General features: G+C 39.9%; 1 protein-coding gene and 1 long non-coding RNA gene across 6 annotated transcripts in view; one reads left to right on the top strand and one right to left on the bottom strand.

Annotated features, from left to right (window-relative positions):
- The window catches only part of UBE4B (ubiquitination factor E4B), a 124,589-nt gene that overhangs the window by 49,015 nt on the left and 59,948 nt on the right, over nucleotides 1-15,626 (bottom strand). The window contains exons 2-8 of one of the 4 annotated variants that reach the window (XM_038537947.1): nucleotides 14,747-14,823; nucleotides 13,208-13,295; nucleotides 11,987-12,131; nucleotides 9,245-9,473; nucleotides 8,369-8,785; nucleotides 7,462-7,611; nucleotides 444-585 (exon numbers count right to left, since the gene is read on the bottom strand). In XM_038537947.1, coding sequence (XP_038393875.1) covers nucleotides 444-585; nucleotides 7,462-7,611; nucleotides 8,369-8,785; nucleotides 9,245-9,473; nucleotides 11,987-12,131; nucleotides 13,208-13,294 — 1,170 coding nt within the window. In that variant the 5' untranslated portion in view covers nucleotide 13,295; nucleotides 14,747-14,823. The remainder of the gene's footprint in view (nucleotides 1-443; nucleotides 586-7,461; nucleotides 7,612-8,368; nucleotides 8,786-9,244; nucleotides 9,474-11,986; nucleotides 12,132-13,207; nucleotides 13,296-14,746; nucleotides 14,824-15,626) is intronic. The other 3 variants (XM_038537944.1, XM_038537945.1, XM_038537948.1) reach the window with 3 other exon arrangements.
- Nucleotides 509-7,723, top strand: LOC102153284. 2 transcript variants are annotated; one of them, XR_005359900.1, is made up of 4 exons: nucleotides 509-724; nucleotides 4,889-5,003; nucleotides 6,015-6,102; nucleotides 7,437-7,723. It is a non-coding gene; the product is annotated as an uncharacterized LOC102153284 (long non-coding RNA). The 2 variants fall into 2 exon arrangements; XR_005359901.1 differs by lacking the exon at nucleotides 509-724 and adding an exon at nucleotides 4,366-4,472.

Genomic DNA, 15,626 nt, shown 5'->3' with positions numbered 1-15,626 from the left:
CAATAAAAACAATACCTATCTGACACTGGATTAACTGAACAACCACGAGAACCTGAGCCCCTGTGGACCGAGCACAGCGTCGGCAGTCCAGGCACTCCACAAATGTGAGCTATTAAAATATTTGTGACAGACTATCAGACGCTGTCAGGGCCAGGTAAGTCACTGCTGGCAATGGTGCTTGTGTGTCCCCTCCCCCCAGTCACTTCTTCCTTCTACTAGGATGTTGAGTCCTGGGAGGGTGGGGCTCTTTGTTTCGTTCACTGATGTTTTGTTCACCCTGAGCTCCTAGCACAGTGCCTAGCACATAACACATGCTGGATGACCATCTTTCTGACTGAATAAATGAAGGAATGTTCCTTATGGCAGGGGTGGGGGGTAGTGATTATTGATCCAAAAAATAACCAGGTTCTTGCGGGTTTTTAAATGGATCTAGTTCATATTACCTTTGGTGCTTTTTTTTCCTCTATTCCCACTCGGTCAAAACACTCGATGAGGTAGTTCAGCATGTCTGTCTCCTTGCAGGTCTCAATGGTGAAATGGTCGCTGTAGGAATCCCAAGTACTTGCCCCACCAGAGGCTCCCAAACTTTGGAGAAGAGAAAAGAAAACTGATGATTCTTACCCCTTCTCAACAAATTATATGTGATCGAGTTTGAGTTTCTGCAGCAGAAAGCCTGTTAGGGTCCCCGCACCCACGACAAAGCACAGACATCCATGCAGCCAAGGTTGGAGCTGACTACTCATCTCCTCTGCTCCAAGCCAGTAACAGTAACTTTTAGTAAACATTTCATTCACCTAAGAAGAGAGTTGGATCAGAAACCCAACATCTTATCTTAGTGGGAATGGCAACTTACAAAGCCAGGAGGACTATGAAGGGTTACTATGGGCTAGGTGTTTAGAGGGACAGCACGTGTACTTCAACCAAGCCAGGCAGCTTCACTCAGGCAGGCTTGCAGGTTGAAACCAGACTATGCTACTGCTGTCCATCAAACTCATCAGGAGTAAGGTTATAAGGACTAACCAAAGAACCCCTTCTCATGACTTCTGGCATAATCTCAAAAGCCTTCATCCAGCATTTGGCAATAGGACCAAAAAAGGGAAACTGTCCAGTTATAGAAGGAGACATAAAGATATTTGTTATTAACACAGACCTTTCCAAAACTTTCAGTGAAAAAGGCAAAGTAGTACAGCAAACACAAACAAAATGAAAATCATGTATAGGGGTATCCAAACTCGGGTCCTACCCCAGCTGTACTGCTTGCTTATTACCTGAACCTAGAACTTCATCTCCTCTGCAGTTAGGCTTACATGAAACCAAATGGAAGTGCTTTGTAAAATATAAGCAGGATACGACATGAAGCATTATGATTAGTAATAACTATTCACTGAGACCAAAGCCAAACATTATCTCCAGGATTAGATGTGAGGAAATTAAAGTTTAGATCAACCATCAACAAGTCGCATATCAAATCTAATGTTTAACTCACAAATGTATTTGATATACACAAAAGATACAAAGAGAGTAATCATGGCACAGGGAAAGGCTAGGAATTTTGAAATGAAAAGGAAATGAGAAACAAATGTAGCCAAAAAATTATATATGAAAGATGATAAAGGATGGAAAGAATATCATGAACTTGAAAGACCTATACCTACTTCAACTGGGGCAGTCAGTTAAAGGTTAGAAACCAATAGGACTAATAGAGATTGAGCTATTAGCAATATGTTATGCAGGTAAGTGCATAGATATACCTAACTAATTCTGGAATATATACATAACTGACCTTAGAATTAAAAAAAAAAATACAGTTGGCCCTTGAACAACATAGGGATTGAGGTGTCACCTCCATGCCACTGAAAACTGCATTTACCTTCTGATTCCCGCACAACTTAACTACTAATAGCCTACTGTTGACCAGAAGCCTTACTAAGAACATAGTAGTTGATTAGCATGTATTTTGTATTCCTATTATGTGCTGTATTCTTACAGTTTATTCTTAAGTATTATTCTTAAACTAGAGAAGAGAAAATATTATTAAGAAAATTGTAAGGAAAGAAAATACATTTATAGTACTACATCGTATTTATTGAAAAAAAAATCCACTAATTGGTGGACCTATGTTGTTCAAGGGTCAACTGGATATATAATTGACCTTGAAATGAAAATATGATATTGGGTAGCCCGGGTGGCTCAGCGATTTACTGCAGCCTTCAGCCCAGGACATGATCCTGGAGACCCGGGATTGAGTCTCATGTTGGGCTCCCTGCATTGGAGCCTGCTTCTCCCTCGGCCTGTGTCTCTGCTTCTCTCTCTGTGTGTCTCTCGTGAATAAATAAATAAAATCTTTAATAAAAAAAAAAAGGGAAGTGTGATATTAAAATTAAAAAGATGAAAACAGTGTTAGTTTTACTTCCAAGGCTTTCAGGCCAGAGTCTAGCTAAATCTGAATTCCTACAATCTGTTCTAAAGGTCTGACAGTGGGTAGCCCAGGTGGCTCAGTGGTTTGGCGCCGCCTTCAGCCCAAGGTGTGGTCCTGGAGACCTGGGATCGAGTCCCACATCAGGCTCCCTGCATGGAGCCTGCTTCTCCTTCTGCCTGTGTCTCTGACTCTCTCTCTCGGTCTCTCATGAATAAATAAGTAAAATAAAAAAAAATAAAATAAAGGTCTGACTGAAGAAGGGAAGAGAGAAGAAAGCACAGGAGGGAGAAAAAAGCATGAGAACAAAACAGAAAAACTCACCCACAAATATGAGAGGTGTGGTGAATCCCCAAAAGCAGAAAGGGGAAAGAGAGATTTTCTTTAATGCACAATTTCAGTTTCAAGCTATCTGTGATCCTTTCCTCTTCTGTCTGACGTTAGCAACCCAGTGACTACATTATTTACTGAACTTCAAGACAAACTTGACCAACACAGGCTTTACCTAGACGTAACTAAGGTTAATTTTAACAGAAGACAATGAAAACAGATCCTCCTCACGTTTAAAATGAAAATTTCAATTATACATTTCCTTGATAATAAAGCCCAAATTTTTCACATTTTTACATTTCTTTTTTTTTTTTTTTTTCATTTTTACATTTCTGAAATAAAAAGTGTCCTACATTTGATGTCAACAGGTCCTTGCCAACTGCAGGGGTCAGTACCCACAGCCAGCTTAGGAACATTGGCACGAAGTCAGCATGCTTACATGGTGGCTGCTCACGCACTGAAAATACACTCCAATCTTAGGCAACACATCCCACTGAATTTTAACTTAAATGTGAACACCTCAAAGCCAAGTGAGGTATATGCATAACTGTTTCACCAAGACGTGAAAAGTGATAATGTATGTGGAAAACTGCTTGTCTCATACCAGGTGATGCAATGGAAGGCACCCAGAACATATCAGAGAATTTTCAAAGCTAAAAGGAGTTGATATATTTTGGTGATCATCTGTCAGACACCAAACAACACTTCAGTTGACTTTCAAGAACAGAAGAAGACTAAAAGATAAAATAAAAGTTAACCAAATAGGAAATATAGAGTAAACTGCAGTATCTATCCAGAGATTACAAATCAGAGGATTGGTCCTAGAGGTACTCAAGAAAATCATGATCCCCTAGCACGAAAAGCATCCAGTCTCGATAGCGCTACATACAGGTCTCAGTGATCAAAACACACAAGGATCTTTAGGTTCAAAGAGAAAGCGTTGGAGTCATGATTTTGCATGCAACACTGGAGGAGTTAGTGGTGTCATGTTTGTGTGTCTATGTTCATGCTATTGATAAACATTCTTAAAGTTTTAAAAGAACATTTCATTTTTTTCCTAAACAAGTTATTACAAAATTCATGATGCTTTTACAACTGTGACAAAGGAGAGACCGCATTGGAAATATGTCATATTCAAATCTTATGAGTATCCACAAACTTCTACCTCCTTTGGGAAGAATTTGTGAACCATTTTCTGATAACTACATCAATAGTCCAATTTAATAAACTGATTACTTTGCATAATAGAAATATACCTGAAGTCTTGTGAAAACAGTGAAAATCATCCTAGGGAGCCGAATATGCATTAGATCTGTGCACACTGAATCCCACTTGATAATGCACCAAGAAAACGAATTCCTTGAAAGCATTCCATCACAGTTTAATTTCTTCTATAATGGTATGAATAATTTCTCTCCTATTTAACTCATTTTTTTGAATGCAGGCTCCAGAATTTTGTGTTTTCTCCATGCAAGGCAAAGTCAGAGCTGTGCAGGTTCAAGCAAAGTAAATTCATTGAACAAATGTTCACAGTGTGCTTTCTGTATTCCCGGCACTGTTGTTGGCTCTAGGGGAGGTGGGGGGAGGCCAGGGGGCACCACAATGCATGGAACAGATCAAGAGCTTGCTGGTACGGTGATTACATTCTAGACGGGGGGAACAGTCCAAAACAATACAGGAATACTATGAAGAACAATAAAAGCAGAGCATGGAACAGAGATGGGCAGTAAGTATGCATGTGTACTTTATATAAAGTGTAAAACGATCCTCTGGTAAGATGGTGTGTTAAGATGGTGTGTACACGAGATCCGAGGGCATCAGGGGAGCAAGCCATGCAGCTATCTTGAGGGCAGTTGTTCAACGGCCCAAGGCAGCAGGGAATATGCCAAGTGAGGTCAGAAAGGAGGAATGCTCACATGTTGTATACACGTGTGCATGTGTGTGTACATGACACAAAGGGTCTTGTGCACCAGGGCAAGCCTTTGGTTTTTACTCTGTGTGAGCAGGAACATCCCTGGATGATGTGGAGACACATATGGTGGGACTCTTTCCACATCTCCAAGCAGTACTGAGCAGCAGAAACAGGGTAAATGTTAACATTTTTTCACTATTTGCTAATTTTTCCTTTCTCTATTAACACAGGTTCACTACATACAAGATTCTACCTCCTTCAGTGAAGTATCTATAAGCAGCTAAAAACAGATTTCTTTCCCGTCATCAATTTCCTAGGAGACAACTCCGAAAAAATTTCCTCAGGGTAAATGCTATGGTATCTTTATTACAAGATGATTCTCTCACTTCGCTCATTCCACTCCTGCAACAAATCAATCCTTATAATTCATATAACTCTTTTCACAAAGGGCTATAAAACGTCACAGGTGCAGGAATTAGAGTTCTACCTTTCTTAAATTGATCCTGCTTGGGGCACCTGGATGGCTCAGTGGTTGAGGCATCTGCCTTTGGCTCAGGTCGTGATCCCAGGGTCCTCATATCAAGTCCCACATCAGGTTCCCTGCAGGAGGCTTGCTTCTACCTCTGGCTATGTCTCTGCCTCTCTCTTTGTGTGTCTCTCATGAATAAATAAAATCTTTTTTTTTTTTTAAATAGATCCTTCTCATCTCCACTATAGATAATTAACATATAAACCTATGTCCCAACTACTTCCAAAAACATTTGTAACATATCAACTCCACCAGGCTAGCAGGAAGGGCCAGATGCGACCCCTGTTGATCTTCCACAACATCAATCTTACTGGGGCAAGAGCTAACTAAGTGTTGAAATTGCTTACTTCAAAGCAAATAAAATACTGGGAAGATCGATTAGAAAGGGGGAATGAAAATAACTGTTATTTCCTTATCACTCAAATTAACAAAATTTTTGGTGACCTCTTCTTTGTTCTAACTCTGCATGCATTCTTGAGTTCCCCTCTATTTGCTTACTCAGTTATATATTTTTACACATCCTCTTACATTCTGCTCGGTAGTTATTCAAAAGCTGTAAGTTGCCAAAATCTAGATAGATCAGATTCCATTTTAACAGCCAGCAAAGGACCTGCCAACTGAATGGAATTTTGTAATTACCGAGTAAAATACTGGTACTTTCTTGCCAAGGAACAGGGTACATGCATAAACACTCGGCAGTGAAATAACCAGTAAGGAACGAGAACAACACGGGTCCCATTGGGAGCACAGTGTGGTGATGAAGCAGGTAAGTTCTGGACTCAGGCCCTGCCACATACTGTTATGTGACTGACCTCCTGTCCCCCCAGGTTCCTTACAGTAACTGAGAGGGCTGCTGTGATGATAAAGGGATAACGTATACAGAGTGCTGGCACAGGATCTGGCACACGATGCTCAGTAAGTAGTTGGAGCTATTATACACAGTTATTTCTCCGTGTAGCTATAGCATCTAGATCAGAGACAAGCCTGAGATGCTAGGAGTCTAGTGCTAGTAAAAAGCAGCACACAATCTGGTATCTTTGTGAGAGAGCTAGAATTAAATAGGCCAGGGAGAGAAAGCCTTTCTCTCATAATTTACAGTAAAACAGATAACAAAGCACTTTTATCATTTATGGAAATTGATTCCTAAAGGATGCCTGCTGCATTACTGCAATTGTGCAGTAGGATTTTACCTACATGAAAAAGACACTTCTACCTTTGGGAAATTTACTTGAGAAACAGTAATATAATGTTCAACCTAATACAAATATCAACCTTCCTGAATCAATATTCAACCCTATACCAACATTCCTTTCTCTCTTTATATACTCTAATGATTCTTCTGAACACTGTCAAATTTAATGAAGTGTACCTAACTCCTACTGCCGTCTCTATTTATAGCCTGCAGTTATTTTTGAACAGAGCTGCTGGGCACAAATACCAAATGAGTCCAGTGGAAACTTCGATTTAAGAGCAAAATCGTAAGACACTGAGTCAGAGGTTCAGATAGAAGGTGCTATTAAATTTTCTTGCCCAAAGTCACCTAGAAAACCCAAGCAGTCTTTTTTCAGATGGGTTTCAGGGAGAAACATTCAGCAGCGTCATGAACTAAGTTTTAGCCTCTACTATCATTCCAAAGGCCATCTAAACAGGGGTCTAGCTTCACTGAGGTCAAGGAGGTAATCAGTGAAATTTAAGGTTAGAAGTAAAAGCAGAATAACAGACAGGATGGCCCCATACACTGTTCAACAGATTGTCTGACTGAGCTGGAGGATAGGGGGAAAAAAGACACACATATGCACGCATGATCCCAGTCCCTCTGCCATTCCTAAGTAGCAGCAATCCATGCAACTGTACATAAGAAAACATGCCCCACAGAGTACATGTTGCTCACATGTTGCTCATATCTGGCAGCTCGCAAGGACACTTGCAACAGATAAATGAAGGGTCCCTCATTTCAGATCTTAGGGTGGGTGAGCTTGATGACTTATCTTTAATTTGTTGTTTGTGTTTCTGACAAATGATTACACATAAGTTTTCCTCCAAACTTACCAGGCAACAACAATGAAGATTTTCCTATATGCCACTTTTCCCCATGATAAAGTCCTAATACCTCGGTACATGCAAGTTCCCCACATCTTGATTCTCCAGGCTGTCCCATCTGACCCTATCCTGTTTAGATTCCAAGCACGCCCCTAAATGAGGGCTTATAAAAGTTAGTTCCTAAGCACCTATGCACTATGCACATGCAGGGGTAAGACTCCATTCCTCTGATACCTGGACCCAAACTGGACACAAGAAAACTCATCACCACCACCACCACCTTCATCATCACCATCATCATCATCATCATCATCTTCTTCATCTTCATCACTACTGTCGCCAGAAAGTGCGAGGAAGAGGAAGGAGAAAGGATTGTCGTACATACTACCACAACAAAAGCAAAAAAGGTCATCAGGGAACAAAGGAAAAACAAGAGGTGGAAAAGCTTTTGTAACTGCTGTCTCTTTTTAATTAAATGTTATGCTAAAAGTTCTAATTATTGACATGCAGAAAAATAATTCACCTCAATGACAAAAATGCACAGGTACATTGCAGAGGGGAGGCAGGGGCGGCCCTGGGTTAGTAGAATTCTGCTACTGCTTCTTTCTAAGAGGCTCAAATCAAAGGGTCAAGGCACAAACACTGGTCCATCCCCAGTGATCAGAGGTAAGGGACAAGGGCCCAGACCCACTCCCACCACCCTTTGGGCTGACTGCATTTTGACTCTGATTGACAACAATACAAAGAGCTGAAGAGTGCTCCTGTGAGCTCCAACTCTCAAATACAAACTGCCCACAGCCTCTGGAATTCATTTGTAATAAAGAATGACACATGAACTAGATTTCACAAAATGAAGTGACTTTTTTTTTTTTTTTTGTACAGGAAGGAGGAAGAGTGAGGGGTAAGAACAGAGTAAGGGACACACAGCGGAACACCCACACGTTCTACTGTTATCGAAGCCTGGCAGAAGCATGGACTCGGGGCACAAGCCTACCAAACTAGTTAGACACACAGGTTAATAACCCAAACAGAAAAACACATGTAACTGAGGTCAGCGTCACACACCAGGTTCTTCCAAACAGAGTTAATCGCCTCTCCCTGCACTGCAAACTCACACCCAGCTCTCCTGCTGAATAAATACCTAGGAGAGATCCTTAGGGATGAGGGACGTCTGCTCACGGCACTGGGTGAGGCGGCCACTGAAGGGGGCCCCAGGCTGCTGGGTCTCTGTCTGAGAGAGCTGGCAGGAACCGCTTGAGGGCTACTAGCAAGGGCAGGGAGGCTGGGCGAGCTGGACAGAATGGAGATGCCTGGGGATCGCGGGGTAGGAGAAGTCGAAGACCCCCACGGGTGGGTGACAGTGTAGGGGCGATACCGTGGAGAGGAGGGCTGGCTTCCTGTGGCAGTTCCAGAGGCCATGCCACCATGCGGGCTGAGGGAAATGGAGGGCACAACCATCTGGCCAGCCACACGGGCAGGGGGGGAGGCAAAGGATGGACTCATCACTGGCACCGAGCTCCAGAAACTTGTACTGGGAGCTGGGCTAGTTTCATAGAGGCTAAATCAGTGGAGAAAGAGAGGAAAGAAGAGAAAAATGAAGAAAAACTTGAGGTAAATATCTAAAACGGAAAATATCAAGCTTTTAAAGAACAGCACAATGACACTTCGTATCTCTAAGCATTCAAGTGTACAAATCTTTCAGATACTCATCAAACTAGTTATAATCTAATTACCATAGTGATCTAGAGGCTGCATTTACAGTATGAGAAAGCCATCTTTCCAAAGAATAATGTACTGTATACAGTCATTTGTTTCTAAAATTTACTGAAAGCCAAACCATGGGAAGCCAAACAAACCAATCTGGAAAAGACAAGACCTTCAGCCATGACTAGAGGCACCCACCCAGAAAGAACACATACCACAACCTGACAAAGGCCTGTGAGCCAGCAGTCCCTTCTCTTACATAATTCATGGCTGTTTTACTACCAAATAGATGTGCAAAAGGAACCGCACTAACCTAGAGAAAGAGCTGGCACCAAAGGAACCCACACCACAGAACATGGGGCTTGTTCCTGGGTTAGAGCCAGTAGTGAGCATTAGATTCCTGTCTGGTGACCGAGCTGCTGCTGCAATTGGCTGTGATGTGGCTGTCAGACTGGCAAATGGATTTTCATCTCTAGTCTGCGTAGACATCATTAGCACTTCCATTAAAATCTGGCCAATCAAGTCCTTAAAATCAGAGAACACTGTTGGAAAGGGAGAATAAAGAAGAGGTTACACATGGTTCTTTATATACATAGTTCTTGAATCAGCCAAGTTGAACCAGAGGTTCAATGGGGTATCTGGATTGGATTCTGGAACAGTAAAAAGACATTAATAGAAAACCTGGGGGCCCCTGAGTGGCTCAGCGGTTCAGCATCTGGGCATGATCCTGGAGTCCCAAGATTGAGTCCTGCATTGGGCTCCCTGCATGGAGCCTGCTTCTTCCTCACCCTCTGCCTCTGCCTCTATGTCTCTCTCATGAATAAATAAAATAAAATCTTAAAAAAAAAAAAAAAAAAAAGGAAAAGAAAACCTGGTGAAATCCACATGAACTCTGAGCTCAGGTTATGGTAATATCTCACTTTTGACAAATACACTATGGTTACATAAGATGTCAGTGTTAGGGAAACTGAGTAAAGGGTATACGGAACTCCTTAAACTATTTCTAAAACTTTTCTAAAAATCTAAAAGTATTCCAAAATAAAAAACTTACTTTAAAACAAAAAAAAAGAAAGAAAATCTGGAGTGCACCCAACGAGTATCACTGCTGATATATATTAACTGCAAAAAGAAGCTACTCCTAGCTACAGGCATTCATTTATGATACTAGAAATAAAGCCGGGTTGACATTTCTTCGCCTACATACGTCTTATATACAGTAAAACTATTACATGGGAGGTTCAAAATATTTTATGAAGGGTCTAATATCTAGTCACCATCTGGCTTTTTGGAGCAAATTCTATTTTCTAACTTCTTCCTTCTTTAAAGTTCCCAAATGCCTTATTGTAGCTCTTTAGATACATTTTTATTTAATTTTTTTTTAAGATTTTAATTTATTTGCAAGATAGCAAGAGAGAGGGAGAGCATGAGCAGGGGGGAGGAGGAGAGGGAGAAGCAGACTTCCTGCTGAACAGGAAGCCTGATACAATGTGGGGTTCAATCCCAGGACCCTGGGATCGTGACCTGAGCTGAAAGCAGATGCTTAACCAACTGAGCCTCCCGGGTGCCCTAGATACCCTTTAAATTTCACTAAATAAATAAGAGCTGTAACACATATAAATCTTATCTGATTTGGCTCCCACTTACATATGTACAAGACAGATTTAAAGAGTCTTAAGGTTGGGCAGCCCCGTGGCTCAGCGGTTTAGCGCCACCTTCAGCTCAGGGTATGATCCTGGAGACCCAGGATCAAGTCCCACATTGGGCTCCCTGCATGGAGCCTGCTTCTCCCTCTGCCTGTGTCTCTGCCTCTCTCTCTCTCTCTCTCTCTGTGTGTCTCTCATGAATAAATAAATTCTTAAAAAAAAAAAAAAAAAGAATCTTAAGGTTTACAATAACAATAAGGGGGCACCTGGGGGGCTTAGTTGGTTAAATGTCTGACTCTTGATTTTGACTCTGGTCACATTTCAGGGTCATGAGATCAGACCCCGCATCAGGTTCTGTGCTCAGTGTGGAGTCCGCTAAAGATTCCCTCTCTTCTTCTGCCCTTCCCTCTACTCTCTCACTTTCTCCAGGATAAATAAATCTTAAAAGAAAAAAAAGTAGCTGTTATTTAAAAAAAAAAAAAAAAAGAATAACAATAAGTGGCAGGCTTTTATTTTTATTTTTTTATTCTTTTTTTAGTGGCAGGCTTTTAAATACATGGGTGCTAGGCTCATATGTACAACCAGTTAATAAGAAGATCCTAGTAAAATCAAAAGTAAACTATCCATTTGCCAGAAACATAGGGGACTTTTTCTGTCTGGGAAGATGGATAGCACAAAAAAGGGAAAGATGATCTCCTTTTCATTCGCTCATTTAAAGTACATCTATTGAAGGATTATTAAATGCAAGGCATCCTTCTAGGTACCAGGAATAAATCAGCAAGCAAAACAGACAAAAATCCCTGCCATCAGGGTTATATTCTAGTAGTATGCAAATGGACACTACAGCATACCACCCTTACCTCTTCTGCATTCCAAACGACTTCTGTAAAGAAAAGTGATAGTGCCCTGTAATGCTGGTATCTTGCTGAAAGTTTTATTACATTATAAAAGTGTGGTTTAGTGTAGCTTCTTAAAATAGTATCCTGGAAACACAGCAAAATATCAATATGTTCTATCCTGCTAAGCAATTTAATAAAACGGATTTACTCCACTGTCTACACATGACCTGACAGGCACTTAAAACAAGTACAGGTCATACAGAGGACCTCTTGCAGGATCCCAGGAGACCGCCTGGTACACTCCTATTTTATTAGAGACATTAATAACTTCAACTCTGAAACAATAGAGACCATTAACGTATTTATATAGTTTTCTGCTAGAGAAATCATGCAAGATAAAAAAAAATCATCGATAAGAGAGTGGAAAGTGGCCCAACAGCAGTGTCCTCATCAAGAATGATCTCTGTATTCAAAAATACAACCCCAAAGCAAGAGAAAGTGAATGTGGGTAACAAAGAAGGACAAAGGCTCTTACATTCTTGTTATCATTTAACAGCTAAGCTAGATTCCTACCTTCTTTTGGGTTCTGCTTAAATTGTGCAGAAAGAGAAGAAAGAAAGATGACATCTCTGTCCCGGTCCTTCCAGGAGACACGAAAGATCTTACAGACCAGCTGTAAGGCCTGTTCTTCAGATACTTCAGAACCCGAGGAAGGCTCCTTGTGAGGAAGAAGATTTAGGGGTTAATTTTAATAATTCATTTACTAGTGAGGATATTTTAGAAATGCATACAGTAGTTCACCCACTGATTTTGGGAAAAATAAACTTGATACTATGACTTCAAAGTTACAACATGGAGGTTTCATGAGGTTATAATACAGGGGGAGGATAAAAGAGTAGGGGCATTATCTATTAATCCTATTTGTTTACTTTTCTGAATGCCAAAGGATCAGGTTAACATTAGCATATAACTAATTTTCATCCAAAAAATGTTCCATAATTTAATGTTACCCACTAGTTTTTGTCACAGATAAAACATCATATATATAAAAGAACTCTGTAAACATGCAAGAACTCTACAAAATAGAGCATCATGCCATTAGAAGACCACAGTCCAACAAATGACCATCACCATGTGCTGCTGGACACTCCTAATTCACTGCACAGAAAGTGATGTAGTTGTCTCTACCAGTTAGACACCATGACACCCGCCAAAACAGAATACCTCTCTGGCTAAATATAGGGAACTAAGCTCAGATGATAACAAAATATAAAGACTTCTTGTTGTAAATGAACTTTTTTTTTTTTTTTTTTTGTAAATGAACTTCTAAGTGCTACTGGATTTCACATAAAATGGTCCAATGGCCATGTACGTATGGGATTTCTTGCTTCAATTCCCACCTATTTTCTGCAGAATACTACAAAAGATATGATGATCTACTTGAGTAACTCAAACAAAAGACCAACAGAAATTGTTCATATTACTGCTAAATTCATTCTCATTACAAACAAATTCACTAGTAGAAATATGGATCTGATACCAAGGTCACTGCTGGAGGATCTGACCAGATGAAAGAAGTGAGCTCTCCTTCCATTACAGCAATCTAGGCTATACATTTCTCCTCAAAAGAAAGAGAGTCTTTTTTTTTTTTTTTTTTTAAGAGAGAGAGTCATTTAAAAAGGGTTTGTCGATTTGGGGCGGCCCACTCTAATCAGCTCTACAGATGTAAGAAATGAGTGTCTGTTTATATTACCTGTACTAAAAACAGAAGCAAGGGCTTCATCTCTTACCAACCTTATCGCTGAGGCTCCTCTTTTCTCTTCGATCGTTTTCATCAACCTCCATATTTTCTATTCCTGAATCCACATCCACCTGGGACATGCTTTAAGTATAAAAGACAAATAAGGCTTTTACCTTTTATAAATCCACCTAATGTCATAGCTCCTGATTGAGGAAAAGTTCTCAAATATCAGTCAAAATCAGCCAGGAAAACAAAATAATACAGGTTCATTTTTTTTTTTTCTGATTGACTTTTAAGAGTTCTTCATACACTAGGATGTAAACATTCTGTCTATCCTACTTGTTAGAAATATTTTTCCTAAGTTGGCATTTTCTTAGACTCACTTTCAAAAGCAAATTAGAACATATTTTCTATACATATTATATTAAAATGGTATACATACAATAGGAGCCTGATTACAAAAATCTGGTTAAACACATATTTTTCCCACATTAATTTTCCCAGCATCATTTATGGAAAAGACCATCCTTTTTACACAAATATGAAATCACCTCTCATAGGTCCAATGGCCATGTACGTATGGGTTTTTTTCTAGATATTCATTTCTGTTTCATTGGATAATCTGCCTATCCCCAGACAAAAACCACTCCATCTTACTTGCTAAAACTTCACAATAAACCTTGCTATCTGCTAGGTCAATGTCTCTACCTTACCCTCCTACTTCAACAGAGTCTTAGCCATTCTTGGCCTTTTGCTCTTCCATACATACTTAAGAATCAGCTTCACAGATTCCTTAAAAATGCTATTGGCATTTTTCACTAGAATTTCATTGGCTCTAGAGATCAAAGTGGGGAGAAATGACATCATTATCTTAGAGTCCATGGACAAGTGTCTCTCTTCAACTATTTAGGCCTTCTTTAAGGTCTTTCGACAAACTTTTTTTTAAAGTAGGCTCCACACCCAGCAAGGAGCCCAATGCGGTCTCAAACTCATGACCTTGAGATCAAGACCTGAGCCGAGATCAAGAATCAGATATTTAACCAACTGAGCCACCCAGATGCCCCTGGTCTTTCAATAGACTTTTATAGTTTTCTCCATAACTTTTTCACTTCTTTTGCTAAATTTATACCTAGGTACCATAGATTTTTAAATGAAACTGTGAATGGTACCTTTTTAAAAATTAAGTTCTCTAATTTCTTGTTGCTAGTCCATAGTAATGTAACTGATAGAGACCACTTAAAAGCAACTTGTTTACTTATACGTAGATTTACTAGGTAGAAAATAATTTCATCTCCAAATAATAACTTTTATTTCTTCCACTCTAATCTTTGTTTTTGTTTTACTGCACTGGGTAGGAACCCTGTGTTGACCAGACGTAGAAATAGCAGCCATCTTTGTATCATTTCCTGATTTTAAAGAGAGTGTTTCTAATTTCTCGCCCCTGAATATGAGAGTTCCTGTAATTTCTTGAGATGACCTTCATATTAGTCAGAATAAGGTAAACTATGCTGTGGTTACACACACACACACACACACACACCACACTTGGAAATCTTAGAGGCTTAATACTATAAGGGTTATTTCTTGCTTACGCAAAGTCTGGTGAGAGTGAAGCATCCTTACTCCATCTTTAATCTATGCCATCTGCAATACACAGCCTCCAAGGTCACTGGAGCAAGAGAAGAGAGGGATGGAGGAGGAACATCGGCTCAACTGCCTTCGCCTAAAAGTGACACATGTCACTTCCACTCACAGTCTATTGGACAAAAACTAGTCACCTGGCCCCCAATCTAACTGCAAAGAAAACTGGAAATGCAGGAGAGCATGTGGAATATTCGCTGAACTCTGATGTATCTTTCTGTTTTGTTCGTGAAGATTCTTATCATGGACTGATGTTGAATTTTATCAAACTTTTCCAACTACCAAGATTATATGGTTTTTCTCTTTAATATACAATGTGGGGAATGATATTTATAGATTCACTAATGTTGCACCCTCGCATTCCTGAGATAAACCCAAGTCACTCATGTTATATTATTACTTTAAACTAAACTTAAAATTGAAATATCTGTACAGACCTATCCACAGATGATCATGTGTTTGGCTGAATAAAGCTTCGCAAAAGAAACATACTGATGTACTCAATCAGCACCCACATCAAGAAACAGAGCATTACCAGCACCCCAAGAACATCCTGATGACCCTCCCACTCACAATCACGCTAGCCCACAGCAACCACTATCCTGGCATCCAGCCCCACAGAAGTTTTGTCTGCTCTTTATCTGTTACAATATCTGATTTGTCACTATCTCAAGACTTTCGCGAATATGTTCATGAGCATGATTACCATGTAATTTTTTTCTTTTATATTATTCTTGTCTGGTTTTGATATTAAGGTCTTATTAGCTTTGTAAACTGAGTTGGTAAGTATTCCCTATTTTTAAAAATTATCTGGAAGAATTTGTATATAAC

The sequence above is a fragment of the Canis lupus genome, chromosome 5 (genome assembly GCF_011100685.1).
Source record: "Canis lupus familiaris isolate Mischka breed German Shepherd chromosome 5, alternate assembly UU_Cfam_GSD_1.0, whole genome shotgun sequence".
Lineage (NCBI taxonomy): Eukaryota > Metazoa > Chordata > Mammalia > Carnivora > Canidae > Canis > Canis lupus.
The sequence above is the reverse complement of the archived record's forward strand: the minus strand, read 5'-3'. Positions and strand labels throughout refer to the sequence as shown.